A 21,996-nucleotide genomic window follows, 5' to 3' on the forward strand; every position below is an offset into this window, starting at 1 on the left:
TCTCTAGAGCACATCTCAGAGCCTGCTACAGGTAAGCAGGCCAGAAGTTAAATGCATGAAACAAGTTAAATGCATGAAACATTCAAGCACATTCTTACTGTTGTAATTAAAATAAAAAAGTATATGCACGAAACAGAAGCTGTTTATCCACAGCAGAGGAGGGGCAGAAATCATATCCAGTGTGCCATATCATTGCTGCCTGCCAGCGTTTCCTTAGGCTATTTTATTTATCTACTTTTTTTGAGATGGAGTCTCGCTCTGACTCCCAGGCTGGAGTGCAGTGGTGTGATCTCCACTCACTGCAACCTCCACCTCCCAGGTTCAACCAATTTTCCTGCCTCAGCCTCCCAAGTAGCTGGGATTACAGGTGCCAGCCACCATGACTGCCTAATTTGTGTATTTTTAGTGAGAGACAGGGTTTCACTACGTTGGCCAGGCTGGTCTCAAACTCCTGACCTCGAGTGATCCACCCGCCTCGGCTTCCCAAAGTGCTGGGATTACAGGCGTGAGCTACCACGCCCGCCTTCCTTTGGTTATTGAGATGGACAAAGAGTTACCCAGTAAGTTAAGAGTAGCTTGTTTTTAATGAATCTTAGCCCAGAATACAAAGCAGGGTGTAGCAGTTGCCTTGATGCTGATATAATTGTAAACAGTGGCTTTTTCTTCCCCTATAAACGCGAGTTACAGGAAGCGTTTCAGAGAGAGGATAAGACATTTGAATCTATTTTTTAAAAATCACCCTGAAAGCTAGCAGTATTGTTGTCATTTAAAAGGTTCCCCATATACTCTTACCCTCAGCCAATCCACCATGTTTATCAATTCAAATTCTAGAACTTTCTTGACCCGAGAGATTTTGTAGGAAGAATTTCTCTTTTCAGATATTCAGCACTCAAGGATCATTTTTCTTGGTTTTGTTGCTGATCTTGCTGAACTTTCCATCAATGGCTGAGGGAGGAAGCTTGCATGGTTCTTACGAGTTCTTCTGAGGCACTTTGACTGTGACCTGTAAGGGGGACAAAGAAGCCGTTAGATCTTCCTGCTTCCCTGTGATCTGTAGGCACCCTCAGCTAGGAGCTGACTGAGTGTTAGCAGAAAGCTCTTTTCCTTTTTTTTCCCCAGACTGGAGTACAGGGGTGCAATTACAGCTCACTACTGCCTTGACCTCCTGGCTCAAGCAATCCTCCCACCTCAGCCTCCCAAGTAGCTGGGACTACAGGCGTGCACCATAACACCCAGCTAACTTTTTGTATTTTTATTAGAGATGGGGTCTCACTATGTTGCCCAGGCTTGTCTCGAACTCCTGGGCTCAAGCATTCTGCCTGTCTGGGCCTCCCAAAGTGCTGAGATTATAGGCGTGAGCCACCACATGTGGCCTGTAACTATGATTTTGATGAACAGTTATAGGCCAAGGATGTCAGAATTTCTATTGCAAATCTGGGTCTTGCCCCTGGAGCTCCAAGCCCATCTCCCTAGATGTGTTCTCCACATCACCTCTTGGGTTTGGACAGGTACCCCAAACACAACCCTAAAGAGAACCACAGTACTTCATCCAGTGTTCCCTATCACAGGACTGGCGTCACCACTCAACCCTCCTTGGAAACCTGGGTGCCATCTTTGATTCCTAGTTTTGCTTTTCCTCTCTATATCCAGAGTCGCCAATTCTACTCCTGGCTTCCCGTCACATATACTCTCTTTTCTCCACCTGCACTGCACCACTCCAATCCAAACCACCATCTTTCTCCTTGGAGCAGTCTCCTGACAGCTCCCTCATCCCTCCTCTTACTGGATGGTCCATTCTCCCTACGGCAAGCAGAGTGAGGTTTCTTAAATTTTTTTTTTTTTTTTTTTTTTGAGACAGTCTTACTCTGTTGCCCAGGCTGGAGTGCAGTGGCACAATCTCGGCTCACTGCAACCTCCGCCTCCCAGGTTCAAGCAATTCTCCTGTCTCAGCCTCCCGAGTAGGTGGGACTACAGGCACCTACAACCAAGCCTGGCTAATTTTTGTGTTTTGTGTGTTCAGGTGTTTTGTTTTGTTTTTTGAGACAGAGTCTCGCTCTGTCGCCCAGGCTGGAGTGCAATGGCACCATCTCGGCTCACTGCAAGCTCCACCTCCCGGGTTCCCACCATTCTCCTGCCTCAGCCTCCCAAGTAGCTGGGATTACAGGCGCCCGCCACCATGCCTGGCTAATTTTTTGTATTTTTAGTAGAGACGGGGTTTCACCATAGCCAGGATGGTCTCCATCTTCTGACCTTGTGATCTGCCCGCCTCGGCCTCCCAAAGTGCTGGGATTACAGGCGTAAGCCACCATGCCCGGTCTGTTTGTTTGTTTTTTTGAGACAGAGTCTTGCTCTGTTGCCCAGGCTGGAGTACAGTGGTGCAATCTCAGCTCACTGCAACTTCCGCCTCCCGGGTTCAGACAGCTCTTGTCTCAGCCTCCCAAGTAGCTGTGACCACAGACATGGCCACCAGCCTGGCCAATTTTTGCATTTTTAGTAGAGATGGGGTTTCACCATGTTGACCAGGCTGGTCTCGAACTCCTGACCTCAAGTGATCCGCGCATCTTGGCCTCCCAAAATGCTGGGATTACAGGCATGAGCCACCACGCCTGGCTAATTTTTGTATTTTTAGTAGAGACAAGGTTTCACCGTGTTGGTCAGGCTGGTCTCAAACTCCTGACCTTGTTCGTGATCCACCCACCTCGGCCTCCCAAAGTGCTGGGATTACAGGTATAAGCCACCGCGCCTGGTGAAAATCTGAAAAGATTCTTACTAGAAGCTTTTCCTCTTGGCTCCGCCCCCTGAGGTCTCTCCCTCTTCTCAGGCTCTACAGGCCTGGGCATATAATGAAGCCCAGCAAATGACCGTATAGGCCTGGTGGGGGCACGTCCCTCAGTATTTCTCACGGGACAGAGCAGAGGCTGGGTCTTTACCCTCTCTTGTCACTTCTCAGGCTTAAAATGGGAAATTAGTAGGAAACACTGATGGCCTCAAGCATGAGGGAGAGGCCAAAAGGTGGCCCGCCCAGCAGACCCTAAATCCCTGGCAGGCCCTGAACCCCCAGCAGGCCCTGAATCCCCAGCAGGTCCTGAACTTCCAGCAGGCCCTGAGTCCCCGGCAGGTCCTGAACCTCTGGCAGGCCCCAAGCCCCCAACAGACCCCGATCCCCCAGCAGGCTCCGAGCCACCAGCAGACCCTGAACCCCCAACAGGCCCTGAGCCCCTAGCAGGTCCCACACTCACAGTTTTCACTTCAGTGTATGCCTGCAGGCCGTACTCGCCCAGCTCCCGGCCACTCCCCGACATCTTGTAGCCACCAAAGGGTGACTGGGCTCCAAACACATCATAGCAGTTGACCCTGTAATTTGAAATGAAATTGCAGAAATCACTCTTGGGGGTTATGGGTTACACTCCCAGGACCCCCTGTATTGCCCCAAAGTCTTTATTTTATTTTTAACTTAAAAACAATTTTTTTTTTTTTTGAGATGGAATCTTTCTCTGTTGCCCAGGCTGGAGTTGCCGTGGCGTGATCTCAGCTCATTGCAACCTCCACATCTGGGGTTCAAGAGATTCTCCTGCCTCAGCTTCCTGAGTAGCTGGACTACAGGCACGTGCAACCACGCCTGACAATAAATTTTTTTTTTTTAAGAGACGGGGTCTGACTATGTTACCCAGGCTGATCTCCAACTCCTGGCCTCCAGTGATCCTCCTGCCTCAGCCTCCCAAGTAGCTAAGACAACAGGTATGTGCCACTATGCCTGGCTAATTTTTTTATCTTTTATTTTTTGTAGAGATGGGATCTCACTATGTTGCCCAGGCTGGTCTCGAACTCCTGGCCTCAAGTAATTCTCCTGCCTCAGGCTCCCAAAGCACTGGGATTACTGGTGTGAGCCACTGCACCTGGATGGCTTTCTTTTCTTTCATTTTTTTTTGCAATTTAAAAAAATTATTAAATTTTATTTGAATTTGAAATTCACTATTTATTTATTTATTTATTTTTATTTATTATTATTATTTTTTGAGATGGAGTTTCGCTCTGTCGCCCAGGCTGGAGTGCAGTGGTGAGATCTCAGCTCACTGCAACCTCCGCCTCCCAGGTTCAAGCCAATCTCCAGCCTCCTGAGTAGCTGGGATTATAGGTGCGTGCCACCATGCCCAGCTAATCTTTCTATTTTTAGTAGAGACAAGGTTTCACCATGTTGATCAGGCTGGTTTCAAACTCTTGACTTCGTGATATGCCTGCCTTGGCCTCCCAAAATGCTGGGATTACAGGTGTGAGCCACCACGCTCGGCCTATTTTTCTTTTCTTTTCTTTTTTTTTTTTTTGAGACAGTCTCGCTCTGTCACCCACGCTGGAGTGCAGTGGCGCGATCTCGGCTCACTGCAAGCTCCGCCTCCCAGGTTCACACTATTCTCCTGCCTCAGCCTCCTGAGTAGCTGGGACTACAGGTGCCCGCCACCACACTCGGCTAATTTTTTGTATTTTTAGTAGAAACGGGGTTTCACTGTGTTAGCCAGGATGGTCTTGATCTCCCGACCTTGCAATCCACCCGCCTTGGCCTCCCAAAGTGCTGGGATTACAGGCGTGAACCACAGCGCCCCGCCCTTTTTCTTTTTCTTTTTTTGAGACAGAGTCTCACTCTATGGCCAAGCTGGAGTGCAGTGGTGTGATCTCGGCTCACTGCAACTTCTGCCTCTAAGTTTCAAGTGATTCTCCTGCCTCAGCCTCCTGAGTAGCTGGGATTACAGGTGCCTACCACTGCACCAGGCTAATTTTTTTTTTTTTTTTTTGAGACAGAGTCTTGCTCTGTCACCCAGGCTGGAGTGCAATGGCACGATCTCAACTCACTGCAACCTCCGCCTCCCGGGTTCAAGCGATTCTCCTGCCTCAGCCTCCCAAGTAGCTGGGATTACAGGCACACGCCACCACGCCTGTCTAATTTGTGCACTTTTAGTAGAAACGGGGTTTCACCATGTTGGTCAGGCTGGTCTTGAACTCCTGACATCATGTTCCACCTACTTCGGCCTCCCAAAGTGCTGGGATTACAGGTGTAAGCCACCACGCCCAGGCCTAATTTTTGTATTTTTAGTAGAGACGGGGTTTCACCATGTTGGCCAAGATGGTCTCGATCTCCTGATCTCGTGATCTGTCCACCTTGGCCTCCCAAAGTGCTGGGATTACAGGAGTGAGCCACTGCACCCAGCCTAAAATTCACCATTTTAAAGTGTACAATCACTGGTTGACAGCATATTCACAGTGTTGTGTGACCATCGCCACTGTCTAATTGCAGAACATTTCTATCACACTGAAAGAAACCCTATGCCCAGGAGGCAGGCACTCTCCATTCCTCCCTCCCCCAGCCCCTGGCAACCACTAATGTACTTTCTGTCTCTATGGATTCGCCTATTCTAGATATTTATAATACTGTAAATGGAATCACACAGTATGTGGCCTTTTATGCCTGGGTTTTTTTGTTTTTTTTTTTTTTTTTTTTGAGTCTTACTCTGTCACTCAGGCTGGAGTACAGTGGCATGATCTCCACTCACTGCAATCTCCGCCTCCCAGGTTCAAGCGATTCTCCTGCCTCAGCCTCCCCAGTAGCTGGGACTACAGGCACCTGCCACCACAGCCAGCTAAATTTTGTATTTTTAGTAGAGATAAGGTTTCACCATCTTGGCCAGGCTGGTCTCAAACTCCTGACCTCAAGTGACCTACCCACCTCGGCTTCCCAAAGTGCTGGGATTACAGGCGTGAGCCACTGCACCCAGACAGTCTGGGTTCTTTCACTCAATGTTATGTTCCAGATTAATCCATGCTATTGCATGCATGACTACTGATATGGCTTGGCTGTGTCCCTACCCAAATCTCATCTTGAATTGTAGCTCCCACAATTCCCACGTGTTGTGGGAGGTAATTGAATCATGGGGCCAGGTCTTTCCCATGCTATTCTTGTGATAGTGAGTAAATCTCACAAGATCTGATGGTTTTATAAAGGGGAGTTTCCCTGCACAAGTTCTCTTCTCTTGTCTGCCACCACGTGAGACATGCTTTTCACCTTCCACCATGATTGTGAGGCCTCCCCAGCCACATGGAACTGTGTGAGTCCATTAAACTTCTTTCCTTTATAAATTACCCAGTCTCTGGAATGTCTTTACCAGCAGTGTGAGAACAGATTCATACAGCTACTTCATTCCTTTCTGTGGCTGAGCCACATTTCATTGCATGGACAGATCACATTCTGTATCCATTCATCTACTGATGGACATTTGGGTTGTGTTCACCTTTTGGCTGTTACAAATAATGCTGCTGTGAAGATTCATATACATGTTTTTATGTGGGAGCACGTTTTTCTTTCTCTTGGATAAATACCTAGGAGTGGAATTGCTGGGTCATATGGGGGCTTCATGTTTAATTTTTGAGGAGCTCCCAAGCTATTTTCCACAATAAGTGTGCCATTTTCCATTCCTATCAGCAACATAGGAAGGTTCCGGTTTCTCCACATCCTCACCAATACTTTAAAAATTATATACATATAGCCCAGCCTGGGCAACATGGCAAGATCTCATCTCTACAAAAAAAAAAATTTTTTTTTAATTGTCCAGGTGTGGTGGTACACACCTGTGGTCCCAGCTACTCGGGAGGCAGAGGTGGGAGGATTGCTTGAGCCCAGGAGTTCAAGGCTGCAGTGAGCTATAATCCCACCCCACAGCACTTCAGCCTGGGTAGAATATTTTTTTCTGTCTCAAAAAATAAAACTAAGAATAAATAAATAATAAAAATATAGCCATCCTAGTGGGGGCTAAGTGTGAAGCAGAGGCTAAGCTTTTAGGATCAGTGTCACAATCATGGGTCCCTCTGCTCTGGTCTCCTGCCCTGAGGCAGCTGGGGAGGAGCCCCGCCACCCCGCTGCCTGCCAAGGACAGGTGCAGGGCCTTTGCACCGCAGAGAAGCTTGATCCTTCGGAGGCGAGGTGGCAGGACTTCTCAAATCGACATCATACCCTGACCCAGGAGAAACTGAGCCCAGCTCCCCAAATTCCAGGATGGTGACCACCGGATTCCAGAAGGCCCTGCCTTTGAGGAATCTCTGTTGGGTTGTGAGGGGCTGCTGGGAGGCTCTTACCACACAGTGCCTGCCTGGAGGGCCTGGGACAGGTAATTGGCCTTGTCCAAATCCTTTGTGAAGACAGCTGCGGCCAGCCCGTACGTGGAATTGTTGGCTCTCCCGACAACCTCCTCTATGGTCTTGAACTTCAGGATCTGCATCACCGGCCCGAAGATCTGGAGTGAGAGAGCAGAGTAGGGGGGTTCGGCAACACGGAGGCACCTGCCATCAAGCTCTCTCAGAGCAGAACAGATGATTCCAGATTGGGGGATGAGCCCCCAGTCATGCTTTAACAGTTCCAGGGGAAGACAACAGCCATCAAGCTCAGCAGAACACAGAGGGAATGGAGCCAACAGGGGCCAACTTCCTCCTGTGGGCCCCAGGCTTTACATAGAGTATCCCGTTTCTAGGCGCGGTGGCTCACGCTTGTAATCCCAGCACTTTGGGAGGCCGAGGCGGGCGGATCACGAGGTCAGGAGATCGAGACCACGGTGAAACCCCGTCTCTACCAAAAATACAAAAAATTAGCCGGGCGTGGTGGCGGGCGCCTGTAGTCCCAGCTACTCGGAGAGGCTGAGGCAGGAGAATGGCGTGAGCCCGGGAGGCGGAGGTTGCAGTGAGCCGAGATCGCGCCACTGCACTCCAGCCTGGGCGACAGAGCAAGACTCCGTCTCAAAAAAAAAAAAAAAAAAAAAAAAAAAAAATTCCTGCCAGGTATGTTATTCACATGTGACACATAGATTTAGTGTCAAACAATTTAAGTCAGCTGGGCATTGTGGCTCATGCCTGTAATCCCAGCACTTTGGGAGGCCAAGGTGGGAGAACTACTTGAGTCTAGGAGTTCGAGTCCAGCCTGGCAAACACAGTGAGACCTTGTCTTTACTCAAAAAAAAAAAAAAAAAAAAATTGGCCGGGCATGATGGCTCACACCTGTAATCCCAGCATTTTGGGAGGCTGAGGCAGGTGGATCACCTGAGGTCAGGAGTTCGAGACCAGCCTGGCCAAAATGGTGAAACCCCATCTCTACTAAAAATAAGAAAAATTAGCTGGATGTGGTGGTGTGCGCCTGTAATCCCAGTTACTAGTAGGGGCTGAGGCAGGAGAATCGCTTGAACCTGGGAGGCAGAGGTTGCAGTGAGCCGAGATCGTGCCACTGCACTCCAGCCTGGCGACAGAGTGAGACTCCATCTCAAAAAAAGAAGAGAAAAAACAAGCCGGGCGTGGTGGCTCATGCCTGTAATCCCAGCACTTTGGGAGGCCGAGGCAGGCAGATCACGAAGTCAGGAGTTCGAGACCAGCCTGATCAACATGGTGAAACCCTGTCTCTAATAAAAATACAAAAATTAGCCAGGCGTGGCTAAAATCGGAGATGGAGTCCTGCTCTGTTGCCCAGGCTGGAGTGCAGTGGCATGACCTCAGCTCACTGCAACCCCTGCCTCCCGGGTTCAAGCGATTCTCCTGCCTCAGCCTCCAGAGTAGCTGGGATTACAAGCAAGCACCACCACGCCGGGCTAATTTTTTATTTTTAATATAGACAGGGTTTCGCCATGTTGGCCAGGCTGGTCTCGAACTCCTGACTCAGGTGATCCACCCGCCTTGGCCTCCCAAAGTGTTGGGATTACAGGCGTGAGCCACTGCGCCCAACCTCTACTAAAAATTTTTTTAAAAATTAGCCAGGCATAGTAGTGAGCACCTGTAGTCCCAGCTACTCAGGAGGCTGAGGTGGGAGGATCATTTGAGCCCAGGAGTTCAAGGCTATAAGGAGCCATGATTATACCACTGCACTCCAGTCTGGGCAACAGAGCAAGACGCTGACTGAAAGTAAAAAAGTCATGGGAAGGAACAGGCAGTGTCATTCCTAGACTCCTGGCTCTGAGGGCCAGGACACGAAGGCCTGCAGGCCATGCTGAGGAATGCAGACAATCTCCCAGACAGAGGGTACAAGCTGAAGAGGAGTGACAAGATCAGATACATACTATGAATAACTTGTTATGGGCACTGGTTCTGGGCATAACTCGAGATCTGGCCCCAAGCTAGCAGATGGGTGACAGCGTCAGGATGCCAGGCTGAACTGTTTACCTCACCTCCCGCCAAGAACGTTCCCAAAGCACCGGCCCCAGGTGCTCACCTCCTCCTTGGCGATGGTCATGCCATCCTGCACGTCTCCAAACACGGTGGGCTGGATGAAGTAACCACGGTCAGCAGCAATGCCCCCACCACACAGCAGCTTCGCCCCCTCTTGTTTCCCCGTGTTGATATAGCCGAGGATCTTCTTAAACTGAGTTTCATCCACCTGTGGGAGAAGGAACCCAGAGTTATGGAGACATCGGATTCAGACCTCTCCTAGGCCTCAGGCTTAGAATTATGCGGCAACAAGACAACTGGGAAATGGACCAACGTCATGAGTAAGCAAGATCAGAAGAGGAAACACACAGGGCCAATAACAGAAAACACAAAAAAGGCCCAACTTCCTCAGCCTACCAGAGAAAAGGACATCAAATCAATTTTTACTTTTCAACTATAAGATTACCAAAAAGTTTAGGAAGAAAATACACTGATAGCAAGAGACTGTTACATACACTGTTAGAAGGATGACAGGCTGATACAGCCTTTAGAGCAAGTGGTTTATTAATATTGCTCAAAAATTATATGCTCAGACCCTTTGGCCCAGCTATTTAACTTCCAGGAATTTATTCTACATATGCACAAAGAGAAATGAACAAGGATATTCACTAGGGAGTATTTTTTTTTTTTTTTGTATTTTTGTTTTTGAGACGGGGTCTCACTCTGTCACCCAGGCTGGAGTGCAGTGGTGCAATCTCCACTCACTGCAATCTCCGTCTCCCATACTCAAATGATCCTCCCACCTCAGCCTTCCGAGTAGCTGGGACTATAGGCATACGCCACTATGCTGGGCTAATTTTTGTATTTTTAGTAGAGACAGGGTTTTGCCTTGTTGCCCAGGCTGGGGGAGCATTTTATAAAGGCAAAAGATGGAAACAATTCTAAGTATAAATCAGTAGAGGGGTTGGTTAAAATTATTACGGTGCATCCAATATATTCGGTTGCCACTAATAGATCTGTGAACTGACACAGAAAGATGGCCCAAGATATTCTGTAAAAAGAAGGAAAGCTTGGGCCGGGTGCAGTGGCTCACGCCTGTAATCCCAGCACTTTGGGAGGCCAAGGCAGGCCGATCATGAGGTCAAGAGTTCGAGACCAGCCTGGCCAACACAGTGAAACCCCGTCTCTACTAAAAATACAAAACTTAGCTTGGCATGGTGGCACGTGCCTGTAGTCCCAGCTACTCGGGAGGCTGAGGCAGGAGAATCGCTTGAACCAGGGAGGTGGAGGTTGCAGTGAGCCGAGATCATGCCACTGCACTCCAGCTTCGGCAACAAAGACTTCGTCTCAAAAAAAAAAAAAAGAAGGAAAGCTTGTAGAACAATATGCACTATATACTCCTTTATGGGGTAGGGGAGAAGGGCGACAGGGTCTCACTCTATTGCCCAGTCTGAAGAGCAGTGGCACAATCATGGCTCACTGCAACTTCAACCTCCCTGAGCTCAGGTATCTTCTCACCTCAGTCTCCCGAGTAGCTGGGACCACAGGTGTGCGCCAACACACCTGGGTAATTTTTATATTTTTAGTAGAGATGGAGTTTTGCTATGTTGCCCAGGCTAGTCTCGAACTCCTGGGCTCAAGTAATTGACTCACCTTGGCCTCCCTCCCAAGTGTTAGGATTACAGGGGTTAGCCACCACACCCGGCCTATTTTAAAAAAATAAACATACAACATAACTGTGTGTGCATGTGTGGTTACCGATGGAGAATAAAAGAAATGCAACAAAGTCTTATTTTTTACATTAAATACCTTTTTTTTTAAAAGAGTCAGGGTCTCACTCTGTTGCTCAGGCAGCAGTGCAGTGGTGTGATCACTGCTCACTGCAGGCTTGACCTTCTGGGCTCCCACCTCAGCCTCCCAAGTAGCTGAGAGTATAGGCACGCATCACTATGTCTAGCTAATTTTTTTTGCTTTTTTGAAAAAAAAAAATTACTTATTTTTTGAAACAGAGTCTCACTCTGTCACCCAGGCTGGAGTGCAGTGGCGCGATTTTGGCTCACCACCTCTGCCTCCCAGGTCCAAGTGATTCTCCTGCCTCAGCCTCCCGAGTAGCTGGGATTATGGGCGCCCACCACCATGCCTGAATAGTTTTTGTATTTTTAGTAGAGATGAGGTTTCACCATGTTGGACAGGCTGGTCATGATTTGCATTTTTTTTTTTTTTTAGTAGAGACAAGGTCTTGCTGTAGTGCCCAGGCTGATCTTGAAATCCTGGGCTCAAGAGATTCTCCTGCCTCAGCCTCCCAAAGTGTTGAGGTTACAGATGTGAGTTGCCACATATAGCCTAAACACTTTCTCATTAAAATTATTAATGCAAGTTTATATTACCTTAATAATTAGCCACAAAGAGAAATGAGACAAAAAGAAATGTTAGGACGGGTGCAGTGGCTCATGCCTGTAATCTCAGCACTTTGGGAGGCTGAGGTGGGTGGATCACGAGGTCAGGAGTTCAAGACCAGCCTAGCCAACATGGTGAAACCCCCTCTCTACTAAAGATACAAAAAATTAGCTGGGCGTGGTGGTGGGCACCTGTAATCTCAGCTACTCGGGAGGCTGAGGCAGGAGAATCATTCAAACCCAGGAGGTGGAGGTTGCAGTGAGCCGAGATCGTGCCACTGTACTCTAGCCTGGAGACAGAGCGAGACTCTGTCTCAAAAAAAAAAAAAAAAGAAAAGAAATGTTAGGACAGGTGCGGTGGCTCATACCTGTAATCTCAGCACTTTGGGAGGCCGAGGCAGATGGATCACCTGAGGTCAGGAGTTCAAGACCAGCCTGACCATCTTGTGAAACCCCGTCTCTACTAAAAATACAAAAATTAGCAGGGCGTGGTGGTGTGCACTTGTAGTCCCACCTACTCAGGAGGCTGAGACAGGAGAATTGTTTGAACCTAGGAGGTGGAGGTTGCAGTGAGCCGAGATGGTGCCACTGCACTCCAGCCTGGGTGATAGAGCGAGACTGTCTCAAAAGAAAGAAAGAAATGTTAGTGTACCTAGCTGCACTATTCACAGTAACCAAAAGGTGGAAACAATCAAGTGTCTGTCAACAGATTAATGGAAAAATCAAAATGTGGTCTATCCACACAATGGAATATTACTTGGCCTTTTATATTCTGATATATTCTTGTTACAACATGGATGAACCTTTAAAACATGGCTACGTGGAAGAAGCCAGACACAAAGAACCATGTAGTGTAGGATTCCATTTGTATAAAATGTCCACAATAGATAAATCTACAGGCAGAACATAGATTGGTGGTTGCCTGGGCCTGGTGGGGGGAGGAATGGGGAGTGACTGCTAATGGGTACAGGATATTTAGGGGAGGTAGTGACAATATTATAGAATTAGTGGTGATGGTTGCACAATGTTGTGAATATACTAAAAATCACTGAATCGTACACTAAAATGGTGCATTTTATGCTACATGAATTATATCTCAATAAAGCTATTAAAGATAGAGATGTTGAAGGCCAGGCACAGTGGCTCACACCTGCAATCCCAGGACTTTGGGAGGCTGAGGTTGGGAGGACTGCTTGAGCCCAGCAATTCAAGACCAGCCTGGGTAACATAGCAAGACCTCATCTCTACAAAAAGTATGAATATTAGCCAGGTGTGGTGACGTGTGCCTGCAGTCCCAGCTACTTGGGAGGCTGAAGCAGGAGGATCACTTGAGGCCAAGAGGTTGAGGCTGCAGTGAGCCATGATCACATCACTGCATTCCAGCCTGGGCAACAGAACAAGACCCTGTCTCTAAAAAAAAAATCAAAGAGGGGGATGTTGGGCACATAACCCTGTCCCATGGCAAGGCCAGTCCATCCTCAGACATGGCTGTGGCTCTCCACTGAGGAACCAGAAATGCAAACTGCTAAAAGAAAGAAGCTAGTCTGAGAAGGCTACCTACTGTATGATTCGTATAAGACAATCTGGAAAAGGCAAAACTATAGAGACAATAAAAAGATTGGCCAGGCACAATGGCTCACACCTGTAATCCCAGCACTTTGGGAGGCCGAGGTGGGTGGATCACGAGGTCAGGAGATTGAGGCCATCCTGGCCAACATGGTGAAACCCTATCTCTACTAAAAATACAAAAATTCGCTGGGCATGGTGGCATGCACCTGTAAGTCCCAGCTACTCAGGAGACTGGGGCAGGAGAATCGCTTGAACCCAGGAGGTACAGGTTGCAGTGAGCCGAGATCGCACCACTGCACTCCAGCCTGGTGATGCAGCGAGACTCTGTCTCAAAAAAAAAAAAAAAAAAATCAGTGGTTGCCTGCCAGGGCTCAGGGGAGGAAGAGAGGGAAGAATAGGTGGAGAACGGGGGTTTCAGGGCACAAATATATTTACATGCTACTAGAATGATGGTATCATACATATTATGATACATTTGTCTAGGCTCATAGTAAGTACAACAACACAAAAAATGACCCCAAGGCTGGGTGCCTGATGGCAGATTGCCTGAGCTCAGGAGTTCGAGCCCAGCCTGGGCAACAGAGTGAAACCCTGTCTCTACTAAAATACAAAAAATTAGCCAGGCGTGGTGGTGTGCACCTGTAGTCCCAGCTACTCAGGAGGCTGAGGCACAAGATTTGCTTGAACCCGGGTGGCATGAGTCGAGATCGCGTCACTGCACTGCAGGCCTGGGCGACAGAACAAGACTCTGTCTCCAAAAAAAAAACTCAAATATACACTACAGACTTAAGTTAATAATAAGGTACCAGTATTGGCTCATCAATACTAACAGATGAACCACACTCGTGCAGGATGTGAATAAAGGGGAAACTGGGGGAACAGGGAGGTGCAAAGTAATATATGGGCACTCTCTGTACGTTCAGCTCTATTTTTCTATAAACCTACAATTGCTCAAAAGTAAAATCCAGGCCAGGCGTGGTGGTTCATGTCTGTAATCCCAGCACTTTGAGAGGCAAAGGCAGGAGGACTGCTTGAGCCCAGGAGTTCAAAGCTGAGGTGAGGTATGATTGCACCACTACACTCCAGCCTGGTCAACAGAGACCTTGTCTCTAAAATATAAATAGGTAAATAAATAAATAAATAAAATCAAACAGCTCAAAACATGAAGTGAAATAAAGTCCCTACACCAGCCATACCATGGCTCTCAGACACCAAGGTTCACAGGGCTGTGTATCTTCTGGTGGATACATTTCTACTGATGACCAAGGTCTTGGAAACACACTCTCCCTTTTGCAGACACTCCTGATATTTGTTACATATATGCAATTTACAAAGTGCTTCCCAGGATTAATTTCCACATCACAGCCACCCTGTGAATGAGGCAGGGCAGGGCTCGAGATGGGGAAATGAAGGCTGAGGGAGGGAACATAGCTTCCCAAAGGCACACAGCTGCTGTGTGGTAGAGCTGAGACCTGAACCCAGTCCCAACTGATCTGAGCCCGATGCCCTCTCTGCTTCTTATGCTGGCTCTGGACACCCAGACCCTGCTGCACTGCCTGGCTCACCTGCGGCCCCTGCTCGGTCTTGCTATCAAAGGGGTTCCCAACCACCCGGGACTTGGCCCGGGCAACGCTCCGCTCCACAAACTCATCATAGATGTCCTCCTGCACGAAGGTCCGGGAGCCAGCACAGCAGCACTGGCCCTGGTTGAAGAACAGGGCGAAGTGGGCCTGTTCCACGGCCCAATCCACTGCGGGAAGTGGGCAGGGGACAGAAAGGTGACAGTGAGAAGAGGAGGAGGACCCTGGCCCCGGTGGCTGCCTGCCCAATGGAGCCTGTTCCCACCACTGTCAGGGTTGATGCCTGCTGGGTGCCAGAGACAGATACAAGGAGAAGAGGGGCGATCTGGGAGCCCATTGCCAACCAGGACAAAGGGCGTGATGGCGGCGAGTGGATGAGTCAGATAGCAGGGGCGTGGCCTAGCCTGATGATGCAGAGAGCAGCCAGGGAGAGGCTGGGGACAGGCCAAGGCCAGGCCACACAGGCCCTGCGCTGGCGTCTTATCCTGAGGCCCAAGGGACAGCAACCAATGCCATTGGGCACTGGGGGCGACAGGATCGGCTGGAGCCACAACACAGGCGGCCAGGACTGCCTTCAAGGCCAGGCCTCCTCCAGCTGGGAACTCACTATCGGCATCTGACATGATGATGTTGGGGCTCTTCCCCCCCAGCTCCAGGGTCACTCTCTTGAGGTTGCTGCTCCCCGCAGCAACCTGGATTACACGGCCAATCTGTGGGGACAGAGAGACAGGAACAAGCTCTCAGTGCAGGGAGAAAGAGTCCAGCACTCTATAGACACAGAACAGAGTCCCCCACGGCTTGAGTGAGCAACTGGACCATGAGAGACCTAGAGAATTTCACCAAATAGACATTCACTTTTTTTTTTCTTTTAGACAGGGTCTCGCTCTGTCACCTAGGCTGGAGTGCAGTGGCGTGATCTCAGCTCACTGCAGCCTTGACCTCTCAGGCTCTGGTAACCCTCCTGCCTCGGCCTTCTGAGTAGCTGGGGCCACACGCACACACCACCACACAGGGCTAATTTTTAACCACAGTGGTAGTCCTGGTCAAGGAGTCTGACCTGGCCAAGGTGCTTTGATTTGGGGCAAGCGGTCAGCTCTGGGCTGTGTGGAGTCTGGCTAGGCCTGGCCCCCTTAGTCCACATGGGACACTGGCCCCTCCCAAGGGCAGCTAGTGTGGCAACCAGACCACAAAGGGCTCAACCCTGCCCACCCCTCCTGGTACCTACAGGGTCCTCGCCTGAGCTCTGCAGAGGGCAAGTCCTGGAGGAAGAGACCTCCACTTGACACCCAGGAGCTCACCTTGAGCATGTCGTCCACTGAGGACAGGGGGAGCCTGGGCCAAGGAGGCTGCAAGCTTGAGGCCAGGGTCACCTTACCTCGGTGGAGCCTGTGAATGCCACTTTGTCCACATCCTCATGGGAGGCAATGGCGGCCCCAGCCGTGGGGCCAAATCCAGGCACAATGTTGACCACACCAGGGGGAAAGCCGGCCTGTGAGCAAACAGCCAGGGGACATTGGGAGTCACCCTCCTATTCTGAAGGGCTCCACCAGGGGAAGACGCATCCTTTCTCAGAGAGGGTAGGACAGTCTGCCAAGGACACATGTGGTCAGAAGCTAGTTGTATGGGGCACTACATGGGAATTCTAAATGGGACGGAGAAGAAGCCTGTTCGCTGGGGTTCCCTGTGTCTTTGCCCCTCCCCTGACAGCATTCATTTAGAACAACAGTGGGTTTTGTTTGTTTTTTGAGACCAAGTCTCTCTCTGGCACCCAGGCTGGAGTGCAATGTTGTGATCACAGCTCACTGCAGCCTCAAACTCCTGGGCTCAAGTGATCCTCCTGCCTTAACCTCTCAAGCAGTTTGGACTACAGGTGCGTGCCACCCAGCTAATTTTTAATTTTTTGTAGAGACGGGGTCTTGCTGTGTTGCCCAGGCTGGTCTCAAACTCCTGGACTCAAGCAATCCTCCTGCTTTGGCCTCCCAAAGTGCTGGGATTGCAGGTGTGAGCCACCGAGCCTGGCCTACAGCAATGTTTTTAATTCTTCAAAGGGGATCTTGCAGTGAAGTCCAATGTGGAGAAAAGCTAAGAGGGAGCCACTCTGGTTCACATGATGATGGGGGCTCCACAAACACGCCTCCCTGTTTAGGGACCCCCTGAGACCCTCCTCAGAACTCCTTTAGAACAAGCCTCAACAAGGGCATTTAGAGGTTAAGACCGGGACAAGCCACGCACCTCCTTGATCAAGTTGGCCACATAGAGGGCGGTGAGGGGCGTCTGCTCAGCTACCTTCATCACAACCACGTTTCCAGTCGCCAAGGCTGGGCCTAGCTTCCATGCTTGCATCAGGAGTGGGAAATTCCACTGCAACAAATAGCAGCCGCTGTCGAAATCCAAGCTTCCTCAGAGAACTACACTGGGTAGCAGAAGGTGGCAACCCCAGAGGGCAGAAGCAGCACCGAGTTCTCTGAACCCTGCATTTCCTCCCCTAACTCCATCCATCGTGGTTTTAAGATGGATGGACAAGGCAGGCGGTGCACAAGGATGACAGACTCACATTTATCCGTGTTTTTACGTCCATGACACCATGCTAAGCCCTAATTACCTCCCTAAGACAGGCACTATGCCCACTTCCACTTTTCAGATGGGGAAACTGAGGCTTGGGGGATAAGTGACTTGCCCAAGGTTACAGAATTCACGAGTGGCAGGGCTGAGACTCAAACCAGATTGGCTTTGTCAGAGCCCATCTTCTTACCTGCCACCCAGGCTGCCTTCCAACACCACCCCCAGAACCTCTGCAATGAGCCTGGCAGACTGCCAAATCTCAGGGCACCCTAAAGAAACTCCAGGGAGGCTGGACTCACCGGAATAATCTGCCCGCACACCCCCACGGGTTCATGGCGTGTGTAGCTGAAGAAGTCTCCGTCAATGGGAATGGTTTTCCCGTGGTACTTATCAGCCCAGCCGGCATAATACCTTTAAAAAAAAGAAACGCTCAAGCTCAAATCAATGATTGTCCGGGCCCCCTGCAAACCCTGGCAGAAAGAGAAGACTCAAACTGGTCCAGCTGAGTCTTTCTGAAAACCGCCCTTGCTTTTGGCTTATTCAGAGAAAGACAAGTGACTGCGAAGCTCACAATAATCTAGTTAGCTAACCCTTAAGCCTCAGAATCGCCTGGGGTTCTTGTGAAAAACACCAGATCCCAGGAGTCCACTTCCAATCTACTCAATCCCACTCTCTGGGGCTCATGCCCAGGAATTAGAATTTTTTTCTTTCTTTCTTTTCTTTCTTTTGAGACAGAGTCTCGGTCTGTCACCCAGGATGGAGTGCAGTGGTGTGATCTCGGCTCACTGCAACCTCCACCTCCCAGGTTCAAGCGATTCTCTACCTCAGCCTCCTGAGTAGCTGGGATTACAGGCACCTGCCACTATGCCTGGCTAATTTTTTGTATTTTTAGTAGAGACGGGGTTTCACCACCTTGGCCAGATTGGTCTCGAACTTCTGACCTCGTGATACCCACCTCGGCCTCCCAAAGTGCTGGGATTACAAGTGTGAGCCACCATGCCTGACCTTCTTTGTTTTTTTTAAAGAAACAGGGTCTTGCTGGGCATGGTGGCTCACACTTGTAATCCCAGCACTTTGGGAGGCCTAGGTGAGCAGATCACGAGGTCAGGAGTTCAAGACCAGCCTGGCCAAGGTGGTGAAACCCCATCTCTACTAAAAATACAAAAAATTAGCCGGGCGTGGTGGCTGGCGCCTGTAATCCCAGCACCTCGGGAGGCTGAGGCAGAAGAATCGCTTGAACCTGGGAGGCGGAGGTTGCAGTGAGCCGAGATCGCACCACTGTACTCCAGCCCGGGCGACAGACCGAGACTCTGTCTCAAAAAAAAAAGAAAAAGAAAGAAACAGGGTCTTGCTCAGTTGCCCAGGCTGCAGTGCAGTGGCACGATCATAACTCACTGCAGCCTTGACCTCCTGGGCTCAAGTGATCCTCTCACCTTAGCCTCCTGAGTAGCTGAGACAACAGGCACATGTCACCATGCCTGGCTAATGTTTTCAAATTTTTTGTAGAGATGCAGGTCTCCCTATGTTGCCCAGGCTGCTCTCAAACTCCTGAGCTCAAGTGATCCTCCTGCCTTGGCCTCCCAAAGTGCTAGGATTACAGGCTCGAGCCATTAGCACCTGGCTAGTGACCTGGGTTTGAACATGGGTTTGTGACCCTGGAAGAAAGCTAGCTAGGGGGTTGCCAATCTGTGCAAGCCCAGGCATTGCACCTTCCCTCCCCCAGATCTATACAGTCTACATGACGTGTTTTGCAAGCCCCAGAAGTTATTTCATCAGCACAAAAGCAAAATGCCAAAATTTAGGAAAGCGTTTGGCCCCAACTGAGATGTACCAGGCTGCTCTCTCTGGGGTGTCCTTGCAGAGGGAGTTTTGCAGCCTTGGCACTGCTGACATTTGGGGCTGGAGAATTCTTTGTTGTGGGACTGTCCTGGACATTGTACGATGTTGAGCAGCATCTCTGACTTCTATCCACTAGATGCCAGTAGTACCCTTCCCCTCGCAGTCGAGGCTGCCAAAAATGTCTCTGGACGTCGCCCAGTGTCCCCGGGGAGGCGTGACTGCACTGGCTATGTGCGCCTGTTGTGAAGGATACCGACTGTTTTCTTTTTTTTTTTTTTTTTTTGAGACAAAGTCTCCCGCTTGTCCCCCAGGCTGGAGTGCAGTGGTGCGATAGATCACTGCAACCTCCGCCTCCCAGGTTCAAGCGATTCTCCTGCCTCAGACTTACAAGTAGCGTGCCTGCCACCACGCCCGTCTAAGTTTTGTATTTTTAGTAGAGATGGGGGTTTCATCATGTTGGCCAGGCTGGTCTCGAACTCTTGACCTCAGGTGATCCACACGCCTTGGCCTCCCAAAGTGCTGGGATTACAGGCATGAGCCACCGTGCCCGGCCCAACTGTTTTCTTGTCCAACCTCTACTCTTATGGCACTGCTTCCTCCCCACCATCTCTGTTTACATGTCATAGGGAGGCAGCCACTATGTACACAAATGATCTGTCTACCCTTGGCCACAGCTGGTCAGAACCAAGGCCAGCCACTCAGGGTCCTCCCTCAGGAATATGGCATTACAACTAAAAGATGACAGCTTAGCCTGGCTGGAATCAGGCATGGAGGTGCAAGAACAGGTGGTGTGGGCTACCAGGTCCCAACATAAAAACTGGCCCTCGGCCGGGCACGGTGGCTCACGCCTGTAATCCAAGCATTTTGGGAGGCTGAGGCGGGTGGATCACGAGGTCAGGAGATCAAGACCATCCTGGCTAACATGGTGAAACCCCATCTCTACTAAAAATACAAAAAATTAGCCGGGCGTGGTGGTGGGCGCCTGTAGTCCCAGCTACTTGGGAGGCTGAGGCAGAAGAATGGTGTGAACCTGGGAGGCGGAGCTTGCAGTGAGCCGAGATCGTGCCACTGCACTCCAGCCTGGGCAAAAGAGCAAGACTCTGTCTCAAAAAACAAAACAAAACAAAACAAAAACCTGGCCCTCAAAGCCAGTGTCGCTGAGGAGAATGAAGCAAGCAGGGAGGTGAGTGAGACTCAATGGCCTTTTGCATTAGAGACCCCTTGACTCTATCGTCTAAGTTGGGCTCCACTAAATTTCTTTTTTCTTTGAGATGGAGTCTCAGTCTGTCACCCAGACTGGAGTGCAATGGCATGATCTCGGCTGACTGTAACCTCTACCTCCTGGGTTCAAGTGATTCTCGTGCCTCAGCCTCCTGAGTAGCTGGGACTACAGGCATGTGCCACTACTGCCTGGTTAATTTTTGTATATTTAGTAGAGATGGGGTTTCACCATGTTCGCCAGGGTGCTCTTGGACTCCTGACCTCAAATGATCCACCCACCTCAGCCTCCCAAAGTGCTGGGATTATAGGTGTGAGCCACTGTGCCCAGCCTCAGTCAATTTCTGACCGCTCCAACACAAGGGCTCTAACAAAGCTCTTGTTCCTTGGTCATTGAAATGTTTATGATTCTTGGGCATAGTAACTCGTGCCTGTAATCCCAGCACTTTGGGAGGCCAAGGTGGGAAGATTGCTTGAGCCCAGGAGTCCAAAACTAGCCTGGGCAACATAGTAAGACCCCCGTCTATACAAAAAATTTAAAAAGTATCCAGGCATGGTGGTGCACGCCTGTGGTCCCAGCTACTTAGGAGGCTGAGGTGGGAAGATTGCTTGAGCCCAGAAGGTCAATGCTGCAGTCAACTATGATTGTGCCACTGCACTCCAGCCTGGGCAACAGAGTGAGACCCTGCCTCAAAAAAAAATAAATTAAAATTATCAATCAGTCGGCCGGGCGCAGTGACTCACTCCTGTAATCCCAGCACTTTGAGTGGCCAAGGAAGGTGGATCACTAGGTCAGGAGATGGAGACCATCCTGGCTAACACGGTGAAACCCCATCTCTACTAAAAATACAAAACATTAGCCAGGTGTGGTGGCGGGCGCCTGTAGTCCCAGCTACTCAGGAGGCTGAGGCAGGAGAATGGCATGAACCCGGGAGGCGGAGTTTGCAGTGAGCGGAGATCGCGCCACTGCACTCCAGCCTGGGTGACAGAGCGAGACTCTGTCTCAAAAAGTAATAATAATAATAATCAATCAATCAATCAATAAAACATTTTTCATTAAACTAAACCCAGAGCTAGTAAAAGGAAGGAAATAATAAAGACTGAAACAGAGATAGACAAAATAATAAAGACTGAAACAGAGAGTATTTTCTTGAATAGAAAAACAATAAAATAAACAAAACCAAAAGTTTGGTTCTTTGAAAACATTCACGAAATAGACAAACTTTAGCTAGGCTAAGAAACAGAGAGAAGACCCAAATAAGTAAAACTGAAAATGAAGACATCACTACAGATCTTACAGAGATAAAAAGGATTATAAGAGAATACCGTGAACAATTGTATACCAACAAATTAGATAACCTCGATAAAATGGACAAGTTCCAAGTGACACAGAAAGTACCAAAAGTGACTCAAGAACAAAATAAAGCATTTATGACTAAGTCACAATTTGTGATATTGAAGGATTTTCCCATGAGCTGGAGTCTAAATGGAGTAGGCTTCTCTGACTCCTGTGATCCTTTTGAAGTTTTGTAATTTATTTGTTTTTCGTTTTTGTTTTTGAGAGAGTCTCACTCTGTCACCTAGGCTGGAGTGCAGTGGCATCATCTTCTCTCACTGTGACCTCCACTTCCAGGGATCAAGAGATTCTTCTACCTTAGCCTCCTGAG

The 21,996-nt window shown here is 49.4% G+C and overlaps 1 protein-coding gene across 1 annotated transcript in view; it reads right to left on the minus strand.

Annotated features, from left to right (window-relative positions):
- Positions 1 to 565: 565 nt before the first annotated feature.
- The window catches only part of ALDH2 (aldehyde dehydrogenase 2 family member), a 38,080-nt gene continuing 16,649 nt past the window's right edge, over positions 566 to 21,996 (minus strand). Inside the window, exons 5-13 of the mRNA XM_032168656.2 lie at positions 17,572 to 17,683; positions 16,943 to 17,071; positions 16,086 to 16,199; positions 15,318 to 15,420; positions 14,696 to 14,880; positions 9,230 to 9,394; positions 7,120 to 7,277; positions 3,240 to 3,354; positions 566 to 1,003 (exon numbers count right to left, since the gene is read on the minus strand). Of these exons, the coding sequence (XP_032024547.1) occupies positions 971 to 1,003; positions 3,240 to 3,354; positions 7,120 to 7,277; positions 9,230 to 9,394; positions 14,696 to 14,880; positions 15,318 to 15,420; positions 16,086 to 16,199; positions 16,943 to 17,071; positions 17,572 to 17,683 (1,114 nt within the window). The 3' untranslated portion in view covers positions 566 to 970. The remainder of the gene's footprint in view (positions 1,004 to 3,239; positions 3,355 to 7,119; positions 7,278 to 9,229; positions 9,395 to 14,695; positions 14,881 to 15,317; positions 15,421 to 16,085; positions 16,200 to 16,942; positions 17,072 to 17,571; positions 17,684 to 21,996) is intronic.

The sequence above is a fragment of the Hylobates moloch genome, unplaced genomic scaffold (assembly GCF_009828535.3).
Source record: "Hylobates moloch isolate HMO894 unplaced genomic scaffold, HMol_V3 SCAFFOLD_12, whole genome shotgun sequence".
Classification (NCBI taxonomy): Eukaryota; Metazoa; Chordata; class Mammalia; order Primates; family Hylobatidae; genus Hylobates; species Hylobates moloch.